The 18,355-nt window shown below is 43.2% G+C and overlaps 1 protein-coding gene across 1 annotated transcript in view; it reads right to left on the bottom strand.

The window, feature by feature from the left end:
• NSF (N-ethylmaleimide sensitive factor, vesicle fusing ATPase) overlaps positions 1-15,526 on the bottom strand; it is a 55,993-nt gene extending 40,467 nt beyond the window's left edge. The window contains exon 1 of the mRNA XM_073683133.1: positions 15,370-15,526. Within this exon, the coding sequence (XP_073539234.1) occupies positions 15,370-15,381 (12 nt within the window). The 5' untranslated portion in view covers positions 15,382-15,526. The remainder of the gene's footprint in view (positions 1-15,369) is intronic.
• Between the last annotated feature and the right edge of the window lie 2,829 nt (positions 15,527-18,355).

The raw sequence follows: 18,355 nt of genomic DNA, 5'->3' as shown, positions 1-18,355 counted from the left end.
ATGAGAAAACAAATCGTGAAAATCACATTGTCTGATTTGGAAAGAATTTTTTTTTCAATTTTGGTGGAAAATAAGTATTTGGTCAATTACAAACTAGCAAGATTTCTGGCTCTCACAAACCTGTAACTTCTTCTTTAAGAGGCTCCTCTGTCCTCCACTCATTACCTGTAGTACTGGCACCTGTTTGAACTTGTTATCAGTATAAAAGACACCTGTCCGCAACCTCAAACAGTCACACTCCAAACTCCACTATGGCGAAGACCAAAGAGCTATCGAAGGACACCAGAAACAAAATTGTAGCCCTGCACCAGGCTGGGAAGACTGAATCAGCAATAGGCAAGCAGCTTGGTGTGAAGAAATCAACTGTGGGAGCAATAATTAGAAAATGGAAGACATACAAGACCACTGATAATCTCCCTCGATCTGGGACTCCACACAAGATCTCACCCCGTGCAGTCAAAATGATCTCAAGAACGGTGAGCAAAAGTCCCAGAACCACACGGGAGGACCTAGTGAATGACCTGCAGAGACCTGGGACCAACGTTACACAGACTACCATCAGTAACACACTACACTGCCAGGTACTCAGATCCTGCAGTTCCAGACGTGTCCCCCTGCTTAAGCCATTACATGTCCGGGCCAGTCTGAAGTTTACTAGAGAGCATTTGGATGATCCAGAAGAGTATTGGGAGAATGTCATATGGTCAGAAGAAACCAAAGTAGAACTGTTTGGTAGAAACACAACTCGTCGTGTTTGGAGGAGAAAGTATGTTGAGTTGCATCCAAAGAACACTATACCTACTGTGAAGCATGGGGGTGGCAAGATCATGCTTTGGGGCTGTTTCTCTGCCAAGGGACCAGGACGACTGACCCGTGTACATGAAAGAATGAATGGGGCCATGTATCGTGAGATTTTGAGTGCAAACCTCCTTCCATCAGCAAGGGCATTGAAGATGAAACGTGGCTGGGTCTTTCAGCATGACGATGATCCCAAGCACACCGCCAGGGTAATGAAGGAGTGGCTTCGTAAGAAGCATTTCAAGGTCCTGGAGTGGCCTAGCCAGTCTCCAGATCTAAACCCTATAGAAAACCTTTGGAGGGAGTTGAAAGTCTGTGTTGCCCAGTGACAGCCCCAAAACATCACTGCTCTAGAGGAGATCTGCATGGAGGAATGGGCCAACATACCAGCAACAGTGTGTGCCAACCTTGTGAAGAATTACAGAAAACGTTTGACCTCTGTCATTGCCAACAAAGGATATATAAAAGTATTGAGATTAACTTTTGTAATTGACCAAATACTTATTTTCCACCAAAATTTGAAAAAAAATTCTTTCCAAATCTGACAATGTGATTTTCAGGATTTGTTTTCTCATTTTGTCTCTCATAGTTGAGGTCTACCTATGATGTCAATTACAGGCCTCTCTCATCTTTTTAAGTGGGTGAACTTGCACAATTAGTGGCTGACTAAATACTTATTTTCCACACTGTATATTGGTGCCATATTTCAGGCTTCTGTGGGTCAGAACTAAAATCTTCAATAAAAAAAAATAAAAAATAATAATATTTCGAGCCACAGAGGCCTTCTTCTGTCTGTGTCTGCTGAGCTGAAAGGTGAAGAAGCTTACACCATGATCCGATGCTTTGCACCAAACCGTCTATAGATCAGTGAGCAGAACATAAATCAAGTTAACCCGCTTGACATATGAACAATGGTGCTCAGCTGTCATCACCTCTCTGCCGGGGACGATCATGGCAAAATTTTTCTCTTATTTTTCAACAACAAGCTCATTGCTCTATTGAATATCTGACAGACGGCTGGGAATATGTGCCATGGAGGAAGCATTCAGAAGAAATTCATCCACAGGAGATTATAAGCATCCCATCAGCCTAGCGCTACCTGAAGAAAAGCTCAACATCCCATCTCATCCTGTTATTTGCACGTCACCAAAAGTAATTTTGATTGTTTCACTTCCAGGAAAGCTAGGTGACAGCCAATATGGATGCCATTAAGGCTACCTCAGGGGCCACAACCAAATTTTCACTGCTCCCTAAATGAAAGACGTACCAAGGTTGCCAATTAGGGTCCTAAGGAAACTGAGTGCCATCCGTTTGGGAAAGCTAATGGCTACTAAATTTGTAGTTAGCCAGGCTATGTTCACACTGAGATTTTTTGGAGTGCAATGTCCTCAAAAATGGCTTTAACAAAGACCTGTGCTTTAATCTTCCAGAAGAGGTTTTTTTTCCCCACACCTAGTGGGTAAAAAAAAATGGTTTATGTCACTTCTTTGAAGCAAATCCTTATCGAAACCGCTCTTAAAAAACTGCAGAAAAAAAAGCTTCAAGGAAATAAAAATAAAAATAATAGAAACTCTTCCAACTTCTCAAAACCTTTTCAGAAAAATAAAACTGATCCAAAAATTCCCCCCAAAAAGAAGTATTACCGGAATGAGTTTTCCTTTGAGCTACACAGCAGACTGCAGAATGAATTAACTGTGTATCCATAAGGGAGCTCATTCTGACGGCTCAGTATGCAAACCTTACCTCTCCTTTTCTGTCTAAAGGGGGGGTGTCACTGATGAAGCGAGTGATGCGAAACCTAAGTTGGGGTAGTAAAACAGTGTCGTGTTGGACTTTGCTATGGGTAATTACCTGCTCTGATACACTACAACTCCGCATTAGATGTGCATTTGTGGGTACTATTACAAACAGTATAACTCTATATGTATATAGACAGGCTTGCACCTCTTATGTGGTTGTAGATGTTACTAGGTGAAACCACTTAATATCATGTGATTTTATGCAGCCCCTGTCATCACTGTTTCACCAGTGATAAGTTTGAGAATCTCAATAATTGTATTTTAATTTAATGAAATAAAAGATTGTTATTTTTTATTTTTTGTGTCATCTCTATAACCTAATCAAAGCTCAGCTTTCAACTAGTTAAAAATAAGCTTAGAAGATGTTCAGGTGAATAGAGATAAGGGGTTACAGTCCTCACTGACAGAATGGCTGAAAACTCATTCCACATATTGCTATAGGCTGTGACACAAAGGCAGCCGAAGCCAAACTGTCTAAAATTCTTAATGAAACTCTACTACAAATATCAAAAATTAGCTTTGATGAAAGGTCAAAAGATAAAGGCTTGCAAACTTTGTCATCACAATGAACTCACTGATGCATTTGACTACTAACGTATTCTGCAGTCTGCTATGCACAGTGATACATACACAGTGGCTGCAGAAACTAAACAGTTAGAAATGTTAAATTAAACCGTTTTGCAAAATGATATTTAATAAAAAATGCATGCAATTAAGTTAAAGAGACCATGAAAAGGTGTCCATAACCTTTAAAAACTTGACAGTAAATGACAACATTGGGGTAAAGTACTGATGATAATGTGGAGACCAGTGACAACTGTTTCTTGTAAGAAGCCACTTTTGGGACTTAAAGGGTTGGTTTAAGGTTATATGCAGTACCACAGGTCAGATCATCCGCCTGCCCCACACATGAGAAAATCCCTGAGGCTTTAGATACATTTCTGTAATCGGCTAACCGATTAAAACCATAAGCTCGTCAAACTGGACACCAATTATTTTTCTTCATTTTACTCGGCCTGAACAGTTGTTGTTGCTGAAAGATCAAAAATGTAATAAAGAGCCTGAAAGCAAATCACAATCTGATGCGGCTCTCACAGGAGAGATTTCCATGTCCCAGGCTCATTTTTCAGCTGTATACTGTCTGATCCAGGAGTGCTATAGAGTGCCAGCGGTACGTAATACCTCCGAATCAGAAGGACTTACTCAGTAGACCCTGAATCAGCAGGAGGCTGCTCAGATTTATGAGCGCAAAGCTAAGAGTAGATGTCGTCCCGTCCCCAAGCCCCCCCCCCCCCCCCCCTGATACACTGCCCAGGCCAAGCTTTTTTTTTTCATCTTTTTTTTTTTTTTTTTTTTTACAACAGTATCAAATACTTGTGTTTTAACACCGATATGTATCACTATTATGTAGTCACTATATTGCGGTATTATTTCTAGTACTTTATCCTAGTCACTTGTGGCAGGTGATTGTGTTAAACGTATTTTTAACAACATTTTTGCCATTTCTTTTTATTACAGATTATTAAAAATAAAGATCTTGCCATTTTCACACAGGTTACTGGGGCTTAGACTCTACCTTTCTGCTGTTTCAGGAAACAACACATGTACATTAGCCACAATGGTCAGACTCCGACCCCCCTATCTTTTATATCGAAGCATCAAATGAGCGTGTGAAAAGGTCATTGTGAAAGAAAGAGGAGCAGTGACATTGCCTATTGCGATTGAGGTGTCCTGTGTTATCAGCTGTGTGGAGGTGCTCCATTGTAATCCTCACGGTAATAATAAGGAGTCTAATGAAACTCTTCTTTAAAAGACAGGAAGTACGAGTCTGAAAAAAGCCCCAGTGGCCAGTGTGAAAATTGCAAGATTACCATTTTTGTTTTTTAATAAAGATCATGACATTGAAAAAAAAAAAAAAATGTCACAAAAAACCTGATGTAAACAATAAGTCATCATTTGATAATAGCTCCACAAACAAAGACTGTCAGAACTAATGTTCAAACCAAGTACAGGCACCCAATGCTCCCTCGGCGTGGCCAAACATTTGAGTGCACTTTACCAGCTACTTGTTTTCCTTTGATTTACACCACCCCTTCACTTCGACAGCTTTGACTTTATAGAGCCAAAGAATGGGGGAGATAGACTGAAAACAAGTAGGTGGGAAGGTACACTCATGGCTTTGCCTTTGTGCACCGAGTGCATGTGCTTGGTTTGAACAGTCATTCTGTGCTGACAGACTCCCTTTCAACAGTGTTCTCAGCTTGACAGATATGAAGAGACCTTATAAGCAAACTCAGGAAATGTTATTCCCTTTAGTGCAAATAACAGATGAGAAACAATCAAACACTGTGTGACTGCAGACTTCTGATTCCTAACAGCATACATAATACACACTGTCAGGATTCTCTGGTGTCGCTGCAGAGACTGGGCAGTCACGTGACCACAAGTATGCAATTTGCATACACGCGGTCACAACCCGACTAGACGTGATCAAGTGTATTGAATGAGGCTAAGCACGTCTAGTCGGAATGTGACAGGAAGTATGCAAATTGCTGCGTTTTGGCAGCGACATCGGAAAACCTTGACAGCATGGAGTGCGCGCACGTAAGAATTCAGAAGTCTGCAGTCACATGGAGTGTCTGCAGACTTTTATCTGAAGAACGGACAACCCCCGTAACCCATTTATGCTTTATATGAGTGGATATGTTGACAGTACCACTGATTCTAGGGGAGAAAATCCTTGCAATATGTACTATAAGATAGAGTACTACATGGCGCAACGCAGATCTGCAGAGTAATTCAGCGTGGGCTCGGTGTACCTCCTTACAGCCTCCAGATTTGTTCCAAAATTATACATCTGTGTAGGTCAGATTTTGGACTAGAGATTCTGATGTTCAGGTCTACAAATTTAGCTCTGTCCTAGAAACATGTCTGGACATACAGACCAGATTTTTTGAATGAGTAACAAAATCAAAGTCCGATCAGTTATCACATCCATCATGGCAGATGAAGTCCTCCTCAGATGTCTCTGTCAGTAGTTGCCTTCTTGGACTAATGACAATATCTGTCGGCAAATTCCAAATGGTAAAGGTGGCCATACACATTACATTAGCAGCAGATTCTGGGGACAGAGAAAGATTGGGCTGGTGGATTTCAACATGTTCTATCCTTTTGTACACAGGAGAGATAAGCAGTCATCACACCCCTCTCCCCATTCAGTGTACGAGAAAGAAATGATCCAGCTTAAATGGGTCATATCATGGAGACAACTCCTTTGTATATGACCTTATAGAGAAGGGTCCTGGGCTCGGCACCCCCTTTATAAGCCACACAAAAAGACTGTAAATAAGAACAGCGCCCTCTCTGGGGGAATTGGCCTGTCCATATTTTACATTTCAGACACAGTCAGCATGTATTATGCTTTTCTGCAGTGGCCTCCACAAGACCTGATGTCTAGGTGTTCCAGGAGGATTGGAGAGAGGGTTAACATCTCCATCTATGAATTGTGCAGTAGAATCTGATCTATTGCTGCCTGTTATCAGCCATTTCAAGCTGTGCAATCCTCCTGGTGTTTTACAATGTATGTCTACAGTGATCTCTATATGTAAAAAAGGGGGGAAAAATCCCCATGTGTATTTAATAGCGCAATACAATTGCTGCATGAAGAATTATTTGCATGTCTTCCCAGAATGCCTCTGTGCAGAGACGTAATCCTGCATTTTCTGTCTCTGAGGGGAATTGCTGATTTGGCACTAATGTGTGAACAGATTTTTCACTAAGGAAATTCAGACTTAATCTTAAAGGGGAAGATAGCAGCTAGACTTCCTTGAAGAAGAGCATGGCCAAGCAGTGGTTCTCTGTAACAACCCCTGGAACTGAGAAGTCAACAGCTACTGAGGGTGTGTGGCCAGCTTTACAACACTACAGCAGAGGTGGGCAACTAAAGGGGTCTTCTGGTATCAGAAAACCTGTCTCCTGTATGCACTGACACGATTAAGAAGATGGAGACATTTTTTTCCTCCATTTACAACACTAAAGCAGGGGTGTTAAAAAATATATATATATTTATCAAACTGTGCTTGATACACCATCCCCAGGTCCAGCGCTAAATTTCTGCCACTGCTCCTAGTCTCTGCTATTGTCCACAGCACCGATGTCATGTCAACGGCACTGCAGCCAGTAACTGAAGTCTGTTGATGGCATGAGAAACTCAGAGCCACTGAGCTCACTGATTGGCTGCAGGGGTCAATTCTCTGCGTGCTGCAGCAGAAAGCAGGGATCAGGCGCATACACTGGTGAGGAGCGTCTCCACAATCAGGCTCACACAGCATATAACATAGTGTGTACATCTGTCATGTGATATCCTAACAGCTCCTGGAGACGACCTTATTTTCAGTCCGAATGTGATCTGACAAAACATCAAATCGTACACGGCCATGCAAGTCAATGAGTGCATGGAAAACATAGGACTGCACTCGGATGACATCTGAGTGAAGTCCGATTTACGCACACTGACCCAATGGAGAAGGTGGAGACATTTTTTTCTCCATTTTCTGTTCATCCGAGAGATTCAGATAACACTATCATCACATTCTGATCAGAGTGACATTTGCACAATCGGTCTGATTCTCTCGGATGAGACAAAGTACGCTGGGGTGACCCTAGTCAGTGATCAGTAGGGGTCCGATCACCTTCACCTCCCATCAATCACCAGGCCAAAGTTGCAGCACAGTCCATTCAAATACATGGGGCTGAGCCTCAGTACTAAACCTAGCAACACATAGTAGTGAAGTTAGCACAACTGATCAAAGGGGTCTTGGTGGTGGTAAGCAGTCAATGTAAAAAAAAACCCTTTAAGAAGAATATTGCAATATCTCCAATAACTGGTGGCACTGTCCCTTTAACACTACAAGAAGCACTGTGTTAGGGCTCTTTCTTGAGATTTCACCAGAAGAGCAAGAGATAAATAATGCAAACTGCTTCTACACCCAGAATGTTCCTTCTCCTGTAACAGAAATAATTCAGTGCCGATCCCGAGCTCCCTCCCGCCTCCATCCCTGCAGCCGCACAGAATCCAGGTCAGACAGGGCTTCTCTGTCACATCAGGAGATTTTAATGGGTATCTGTGGAATCGGTGCCTTATGCTAAATCTGGACTCAGCCTGCAGGAATCACTGCAGATTCACACCCTCCTGGGAAGGGCTCTGCCCACATCAGCACCACACGGCGCTCCTCCGCCTCATCCATATGGATTCCTGCAGCAATCACTTCTCCCATTCTCTGGTGTCTTTTTACATGTACGTGATACATATTCAGACACCAATGCTGGAAAAGAAAAGGTGTAACAGGAGGAGAAAGGATAAGGATAGCGTACACCTCAGCCACACATAGCAAGAAGAGGGTGCATGGCAGAGCTGTGGCACATGTACAGCTAGTAGGACCAGAGCGGCCATTATGCTTCATGTCAAACATTGAACGTTATCAACTTTCCACAGTATAAGTGATAGGTTTCTGATTCATGGTGGTCCGACAGCTTGGACACCCCCTGATCCTGAGAAAGGGGCTCTGAAATACCTAGTCTCATACACACCAGCGCTCCACTCTTTCTCTATGGGAGTGCCAGTTATAGCCAAGTACAGTGCCCGGCTTTCTCCTGTAGTCCTATAGAAAATTAATGAGGAGGTGGCGTGCATGGGTGGTCACTGCTCAAAACCAATGGGGCACTTCAGAACAACGTACTAAAGGATCTGTGGGGGTCCCTATCACAAGAAATAACTAACCCTTTAATAATCAATATTGTAATTGGCTCCATAAAAGTACAATGCAACTTAAGGAGTTTCCTTGTTTTTTTTTGTAAACAATAAAATTCTCATAAACCCAATTAGGAGATCCTTAGTTAAAGGGGTTGCTTCATCTTGTTAAATAAGTAAAATTGCTAAGTGTGTGCATTAAACTACTTTGCAAAGTACCTTTTATTTAAATTACTCTTCGTTGTCATGACCAGAGGGATTTTTAATTTTATTGTAAGCTGCTCAGTGCCAAGGTTACCACTGCACTCCATCAGAGGTGGCCGGTTTTCTAGGTAAGGAGCGCGGGCTTGTAAGCTCTTTGCTTTACAGCCTGAAAGAGCTTCTTTGAGGATGTCTGGATTGCTGGACTTGGCCGCCTCAATGCCCCCGCGCTCCTCTTATGCTACCTCTACTTACAGCACACAGGTCGGGTCAGCGGCTCAGCCATACCACTGGACCAAGCTATTAATCTTCAGGAGCACAGGAAACCAGGAGGCCGAAGTGCATGAAAAAAGGAGATAAACCCTTTACAAGGATTTAAAAAAAAAAAAGGTTTAGCAGAAAAATAGAAAAAAAAAATACTAAAAAATACTCACTTGTATAACAATACTTAATCAGATCAGATGAATACCCTCCACTCAGGGGCAGCTGCTACTGAAATCCCTGTAGGTCTGTGTTTACTTCCCTACAGCCTCAAAAAAGTCACATACATGTACATGACCGCTGCAGCCAATCACTGGCCTCAGGACTGCTGAGATCCATGACTGGCAGCAGAAAAATAATCAGCGCCTGGAGCAGGGCTGTGGAGTTGGAGTCTGTGTCCATTTTGATGGAGTCGGTATAAAATGGACCGACTCTGACTCCTAAAATATATAGTAAATTGGGTTCAGTAGTACAATGCAGGATGTGCTGTAAAAGATTTCATAGGAATTTGGGAAAGTTATGAAATGTCCTATAAATGTCTGTTCTGTTCCTGATCTAAAGGTCTAGACTTTTAGTGGAGATGAATCTGTGCTGCACTTTATGTACCCGCTCAGTACTGAGGCAGTGCTTGGGAGTCAGACGTTTAGATTACGGACTCCACAGCCCTGGTCTAGGGGTGTGCATGCTGGGGCACAGGAGCAGGGGCTGACGGATTTAACAGGTAAGCAACTTTATTACTTTTCTGCTACAAGTCCATTTTTTTTTTTAAATTATTCAGGGCCATCATCTACTAGCCATTCTGGAGGCACATTGATTTCAATAAGAACTGTGTCATGTTTCCTTCCTCCCTTGGGGGCACTACAGGGGAATTGAACACTTGCTGCCAGGCTCCTCAAGGGATTTCATGCAATCGCTAGGGATCCCTGCAGAAAGACAAGATGGAATTAGGGCATCATCAAGAGACCCTTATAATAAAAGGAGTTGGAAAGAGAGGAAAATCGCATTAGAGGGGTAGTTAGAAAGCGGCAGTATAGGTCTCATTTAGATTTTCGTATATCATGGTCAGAGTATGGATTGTGATTTCCGGACTGAACATGGGTCTCCTGACATAAAACCTCATATATGCCTATGACGCTATTCAGCTTGGGTCCGTCCAGAAATCCCTTCCCCTGCAATGGCCTTTGAAGTGTTAATGACCAGATGACTCATTTGTCATTGGAAAATCAAGTTGTTTACAGAGGGTCTTTGGAGGGGTGGCCTCTGGTTATCATGTGTATACTGATTATTACGTGGTGGTGCGTTACTGTATACGGGCAATGCTTATCTGCATGGCCTGGACAGTAGAGAACACTAGCAGCCCAGAGCCTGCGCGGACTAATCAGCAACATATGCCGTTCTCTATAATAACTATTTACCAGTAAGTTAATAATACATTCTGTACACGATCTACTGCTGTAAACTCAATTTCCAGGATGCCAGAGAGTTGCTCCTGGACACCACTAACCTGCAAGAGGATAAGAAAGTATCCACAACAAAGCGGATTGTCAATACGTTGCATCAACCCATGAGAAAGTTTGCAGCCTCTGAATGTAAAAGGAAATGTTTACATAACTGACAAGAAGAAGTGATCTTAAAAAAGGGCAAGGAATAAAAGATTCATATTGATGTCCATAGGGGAACTGGCATGGTCATATAGCCCTGGTATTAAGGGTAGCCCTGTTTTTTAACTCCATACCAATATTTATAAAGCGATCATACCCAGTAGATGGCGCCCATAGCAGGGATATGTTTTATGGCCAGCAATCTATTCTGCAGCCACCTGCACTATTGACATTGATACAACTGGCAAAACAGTCAGCAATAAATAACCAGGTAGTATAGGCGTCTATGGCACAGCGGGCACTCTGCAAAGACCAAGGCAAATGGTAACACAACCCACAACCTTGCCCGTCTCCAGCCTCTGTGTTTCCACCATGCAGTCAGGGAAAGGAAAAATAAAGGATCTCATTGAGACGCCTACAAATCCCACAGGGAAAGCAGAAACATGGGAACAAATGATAACGGAATGTAAATCATGGCGGCAGCAGCCACCGTCTGTGCCCTGACAAGTTGCCCTGCAAATCACAGACGCCCACTGCAAAATCCGGGCATCGCAGGAGACAGATACCAGACTAAAAGGCAGGGCTGTATCATTGCAGGTGACTGTACAGTATACAGGCGCATCGTAGCTGGAGAGCGACTAATCATAAACGCTGCCACCCCTCCCCCAACACAAAGTCATACAGAGGAGCGAAGAGACAGTTCATACAAGCTGATATCATATTACATCCTCCTAGTCTGAGTGTGTGTGTAATATATATATATATATATTATATATATATATACACACACACACACACACACACACACACACAGACACACAGACAGAAACATGCCTGTATACAGAGCGTCGTACCCACACCATGTACAATCCATGAACACAGCCATAGTGAGGGGATCCTAGCACTGTTTATTACACATGTATATACTATATGTCACTTACACTGGATGTGATATATAACGAGCAAAGGAAGGATTGTCCAGCACTCTCCCCAGGACAGGTCACATACCACAATTTATTAGGAAAGATAAAAACCAACACAAGTGTAAGATTGTTGTAATATATATATATATAGTAAGGCAGCACTAGTCATCATAATGGGGGATACTCGCTGCACCGGGTCAATTAATGCACACCAGCAATGTCTTTCCGGTATTTCACAATGCTGCAGTTTATTGCACTTCATAAACCACAGTTCACACATAAAATGTCCACGAGCCCAAGTGGCAGACAGGCCCACTTGGCCCAGGTTACAGCCTTCAGCAAGGTAATACTTTAGCAATCTCCATACAAGTGTCCATATAACAAAGTTTATTACCTTTGCCGGGTTTTAGCTGCTGCAGTCCATTTAATCCGCCACCACTGTGGCTTTAAGGCTTTCCCAGGTGGCGGTCTCTAGCCATCGTCCCGTCTAAGGCTACTGGAATGTTTCACTCACACACATCCAGTCTATGCCTTTCCGGACTCTTCACCAAGCCTTCCAAGGCCACTGGCATCTACACAAGATCCAGCCTCGACCTTTCAGGCTGCCAGGCTTCACTGTATCACGGTGTCCCACACACACGGGGAACAGGCCTCACGCCCAACACACCGAACACACCTGTCTCCCATCAAGCAGGGTTTATATATCCATCCCGTGTGCGCGCACACACACACACACACACACACACACAGGACCTTGCTGATGTCACAGTCATGTGATCAGATAGACATTCTGTGCGCGCAGGACCTGTGCTATGTCACAGTCATGTGACCAGTCACCTGAGGGGGAAGGTACATGGTCAGGTAAAAACACATCCTGGACCATTACCGTAATGCCAGCAAGTCGCTGCATTACAATATATATAAATATAATGAAGCACTTGTATATACCTATATACTGCATAAGACACATACTATTTACAAAAAGTTAGGGATATTTGGCTTTCGTGTGAAATTTCAGGATGAACCTAAAATGCACTCTAGCCTTTTCTGCACATGTCCAACTGTTCAATGTTTCAGATCCATGAATCGCCCAATAAATTTCAGGGTTCAATTAGAATTGAACAGTCCTCCACATCACGCTGTTCACATTTTGACATCATGAGACCAAGACGACACCTAACATTTGAAACCCAGTACCTCGCCATTGCGAGGCTTCAAGCAGGATGTTCTCAGACGGAAATGGTCACCGAGCTTAGAGTGTCATCAGCAGGTTGCAACAGAGACACAGAGAGATTGGAAGACTCACAGAAAGGCAGATAAGTGGACGTCTTATGGCCACATCCCTTGCTGATGTCAACTTGACCACTTCATTGTGAACAATGCCCTTCAGAACCAGATGGTGAATGCCACACAACTCCAAGACATTTATGGGAGGTGAGAAGCACCGAAGGGTCACGTCAGACCATTCGCAACGTGGTCTGCGTGCTAGACGACCTGCATGGGTATTTGACCACACTACCAGGAACAGGAATCATCATCTTGTATGGGCCACGGAGCATCTACGCTGGAAGAGGGACCAGTGGGCCTCAGTGCTGTTCACTGATGAAAGTCGATTCACGCTGAGCAGAAATGATGGCTGCCAACGATGTTGGAGACGTCAAGGAGAGAGTATGCATCAGTCACTGTTGTCACGAGACAAGCCTTTGGTGGTGGCGTTACAGTGTGGGCAGGTGTCTAGTCAGTACAGAGCTACCAAACACTTTGTGAGTGGTACAGTGACAAGCCCCTACTACACAGGCCTAATTTCATCTTCATGGACGACAATGCTTCAGCTCATCGAGGTCAAATCATTAGGGAATGGCTGCTGGAGACTAGGGTACCTCAAATGGAGCGGCCTCCACTTTCTCCAGACCTGAATCCCATAGAAACCTATGGGATCAGCTGGGTCATCGTGTAGAAGCTCGTAACTCTGTACCCCAGAACCTCAATGATCTGAGGGCCACCCTTCAAGAAGAGCGGGATGCCATGCCTCAGCAGAAAATGGCCTCAGGGGTCATGTGATGTAACAACCTCACGTGAACACTGACATCGCTGGAACGGCATCGGCATGAGAGGTGAGTATAAGTGTTTTTATTTTAACAGGGGAAAACATTCAGATTCAGAAGGAGTTGTCAGTGGACAACCACTTTAAGAGCACAACATTTAGGTGATGCTACAACAGGACATTGTATACAGTATGCATACTGTCTATATACCATGTATATCTGTGTACAAGTATATACTATGTAAACATATATCTATGTATACCATCTATATATATTATGTACACATGTATATATGTCTGTATATTGTCTATACAGGTATATTCTATTTATACCATGTATCTACTGTCAGGGCTGTGGAGTCGGTGCCCATTTTGGTGAAGTCTACATAAAATGGACTGACTCCTAAAATATATAATAAATTGGGTGCAGTAGTTCAATGCAGTATGTGCTGTACATTTTTTCATAAGAATTTTGGAAAGTTATGAAATGTCCTATACATGTCTGTCCTATTCCTGATCTAAGGATCTCGGCTTTTAGTTGAGATGAATCTGTGCTGCACTTTATGTACACGCTCAGTAGTGAAGCTCCTCCTACCAGGGCTGTGGAGTCGGAAGTCAGGGAAATTGAGGAGTCGGAGTCTTTGCTTACCAACTCCACAGCCCTGACTACTGTGTATACATCATGTATCTGATACGTCTGTATATATAATGTATACCATGTACAAACCATGTATATATTATGTACTGTATATAATGTATACCATGGATACAATATGAATGCATTACGTATATACTGTACACATTATATATACCATGTATGTACCGTGTATATATTATGTTTACCAATGTACAATATATACTGTATATTATATTAACTATGTATATAGCCTTACATCGCTGGGGTCCTGGGTTCAAATCCCACCAAGGACAACATCTGCAAGGAGTTTGTATGTTCTCCCAGTGTTTGTGTGGGTTTCCTCCGGGTTCTCCGGTTTCCTCCCACACTCCAAAGACATACTGATAGGGAATCTAGATTGTGAGCTCCAATGGGGACAGTGATGATAATGTCTGTAAAGCGCTGTGGAATTAATGGCGCTATGTAAGTGAGTAAAATAAATAATATATATATATATATATATATATATATATATATATATATATATATATACACACACATATATAATACAATGTATACTACCGTACATACCGTGTATATATTTTGTACACCATGCATATATTATGTATACCATGAATATACATTATATATATACCATGTATGTACAGTGTATATTATGTATATGTCTGCATTATATACTGTATATAATGTATATATTATATATACCATGTATGTACAGTGTATATATTCTGTACACCAAGTATATACTGTGTACCATGAATATACCGTATTATATATACCATGTATGTACAGTGTATATTATGTATATATGTCTGCATTAGATATACCATGTTTAGACCGTATATATTATATATACACATCACGTATACCATGTATATATTCTGTACACATGCATATATTCTATATACCGTGTATACATGCTGTATGTACCCTGTGCACACGTATATATGTCTTATGTATACCATATATATTATGTATATCATGCACATGTCTGTATATATTCTATATACCGTGTAGATCTGCTGTACATGCACCGTACACAGGTATATACCGTGTACATACCAAGTACATATGTCTGTATTGTATATACTCTATATCCCGTGTATACATGCTGTACGTGCCCTGTACCCACGTATATAACATGGAGTCACATGTAACACCCACTGTCCCTGCAGCCCGGCGCATCCTCCAGTCACTGCGGCCAGGGGCAGTGACACAAGAAGGATCCGGCTGCGGCGTCCATTCAGGCTGAGAGCACAGGTACCCGGACGCGTATTAACCTTGACATCCCGGAGGAGGGAAGTACCTGCTCATTACCTCGGCGTGGAGGACGTGCCCAGGACAAGTGTCACTTACCCGCCCCGCCATTGCTGCTGGCGCCGCTGCTGTCCCCTCGCACCGAGAGCCCCCGGCTACACAGGGAGCAGAACCAGCTCAGCACAAGAGCTCAAAGATTCTCCAGAAGAGGAGGGGCCTGTCAGGTCACATGACTGCTGTCAAGAACGCAAGACGTAAGAGCGCACACCCGGAAGTGTCGATTGCCTCATGGTGGCGACGTAAAGGACCTAGGAGGACATATTTCTGGTTGTCGTGAGGCCTTCTCACGTCTAGTGATGTACACAGCAGTGATGCCTATAGATGTAACTGTGGCTGGGATTTAGTCTAGTTTATATAAGTGTATTTACTTAGCTCTCCACTGGATTGTTCAGGAAACAAGGAAAGCGGTGTTCTGAGGGCTTCTACAGGGGCTTCCACAGAGGGTTAGTCATGTAGGTGGAGAAGAGTTGGCTAATCTCTCACCTAAGCCCTGCCATCCAGCACTGCTATTATGAGGCTTCCTCCTTTAAGGTGGCATAATTGACCCTGTCCCATCTTCTAGCAGCAGTCAGTGGAACGTTGGGAAGTATGAGCAGAAGTAGCAGTCACATCTGGACTCTGGTGCCTGTGGGGTCCAGCAGCCTGTCTACCATATTAGATGACCTTTGCATTGGTGTCCAATGTTGTAAAAACATATACAGTGTGACAAAGTCACTGGTAAAGTGCTGGAGGGGGGATATGTAGCACTGAGATTTATAGCTGCAGTAGTTATACATAGGAAAAGGTTGCAGCACACGAGTGGGTTAATCCGCCATCTTAGTGCTAGGGTGATTAAACACCTGTAGAAAGGGAGGAACTCAGAGGATGAAAGCTGAGCATTTGTAGTGGGGAGGGCCTGGAGGTGAAAGCACTGAGCTGTTTTGCTCATATAAATGCATATTTTATTAGATGCATTATGTAAAATAGGCAGGTCAGTGAAGGCATAGTAAGCTGTCATAAGAGCATGCAAATGAATATGTAATTATAATCAATAGGGAAAATTTGTAGTCCTAGAACATACAGGTGCATCTCACTAAATTAGAATATCATCAAAAAGTTAATTTATTTCAGTTCTTCAATACAAAAAGTGAAACTCATATATTATATAGAGTCATTACAAACAGAATGATCTATTTCAAGTGTTTATTTCTGTTAATGTTGATGATTATGGCTTACAGCCAATGAAAACACAAAAGTCATTATCTCAGTAAATGAAAATAACATAAAACACCTGCAAAGGCTTCCTATGCATTTAAAAAGGTTCCTTAGTCTGTTTCAGTAGGCTCCACAATCATGGAGAAGACTGCTAACGTGATAGATGTCCAGCAGGCAGTCATTGACACACTGCACAAGGTCCCAAAGTTCAAATGTCCGAATGTTGGGGGGGTATATATATATATATATATATATATATTGTGTAGGGTGTGGGGGAACGTTAGCAGCGGAGGAGCGGGGCACAGGAGGCAACAGCTGCCTGCTGCAGTCTACACTGTCCCCGCTCCTAAAGAAAATGAATATTCACTGCTCCCCACGCCCATTTGCGTGGGGAGCACTGACTGTTCATTCTCCTTAATAGCCAGCACACAGTGTAGCCGCAGCGCGGCTCCTGCAGCTGTCGGGCGATCGCGTGTGCCCGCTATTAAAGGGCATCGATATTCACCGCCTCTCCACGCCATGAAGTCACTGCTCCCCACGCACACAGTCCCAGCGTGGGGAGCGGTGACTTTTCCAGCAGCTAATCTCACCTTGTGAGCCGCGCATGGCAATGACGCCATGCGCTGCTCACATGGCGAGATCAGTGCTGGCAGACAGCCCTGGAGGAGAGAGAAGGAAGGTGAGTAGGAGTGTTTATTTTTTTTTATGTGCAGTGTGATGGGGATTAGGGGGGTCATGCATACCAGGATAGGGATGAGGGGTGCCATGCATACCAGGATAGGGATGAGGGGTGCAATGCATACCAGGATGAGGATGGGGGCCACGTATAATATGAAGGGGGGCATATATACAAGGATGGGGAATATTAACAGAATTGGGGGGACAGTACCCCTATACCAGTATCAGCAGCAGACCACCTCCCCCTTAACAGTGCATCGTGACCACATTTTTTGCTTACATTTTTTTTTATATTTTCCTCCTCTAAAACCTAGGTGCATCCTATGGTCCAGTGCGTCTTATAGTCCGAAAAATACGGTAACTTTTTGATGATATTCTAATTTAGTGAGATGCACTTGTATGTTCAATAAAAGAGATATGTTCACTTGTAATTTTGCTGTAGTGGTGTGGTCAATGATCTAACTATTAGATCTAACACCTTAGGTTTGATTTAGGTGAATATGTAAGCAGAGCACCAGATAGAGCCCCCCCCCCCCTCACACGCCGCCCCGAAGCACGAGCATATCATTAACTCGTAACTGAAAGTAAAGATTATACAAAAACCACAGGACGGATTTAATCAACCAAGATATCATTTTAATTAGTGTAGTTTCGCCCACCTGACAGTGTATGTAGTTTACTGCGCACAATCCTGCTGACAGCAGAATATTTAAAGAGACAGTGTTCTTGTGTACCACTATGTGCAACTAAGTGTGTTGATCTACCACAATTGGTGTTAGAAGTGCGGGCAAGATCCCTAGGAAGCAAGTGTGATGGCTGTGGACAGACTGCATGTCCTGGGTGAAGGTGGCGGTGAGCATGGAACAGCGGTCAGACAAAATGGAGAAGCTGATCAAGCACCTGGTCCAAACCCAACACCAGCAGCAGCATCTGCAGCAGTTCCAACAGTAACAACTGCAGAAGCATCAGGAGCAGCTGCAACAGCTGACACAACAGGAGACTAGTAAGCTGCTTATGCAGCGGCTGCAGCACCAGCAGCTCCAACAGTACCAGCAACAAGTCGACAACAGCAGCAGCAGATTGATTTACTCAGAGGCGATTCGTAGCACGGCAGCAGCTCCGTCTCCATTGTCAGCTGATGATTACTCTGTCC

Source organism: Phyllobates terribilis, unplaced genomic scaffold (assembly GCF_046119375.1).
Source record: "Phyllobates terribilis strain yellow unplaced genomic scaffold, ASM4611937v1 Scaffold_5__5_contigs__length_657084704, whole genome shotgun sequence".
Lineage (NCBI taxonomy): Eukaryota > Metazoa > Chordata > Amphibia > Anura > Dendrobatidae > Phyllobates > Phyllobates terribilis.
The sequence above is the reverse complement of the archived record's forward strand: the minus strand, read 5'-3'. Positions and strand labels throughout refer to the sequence as shown.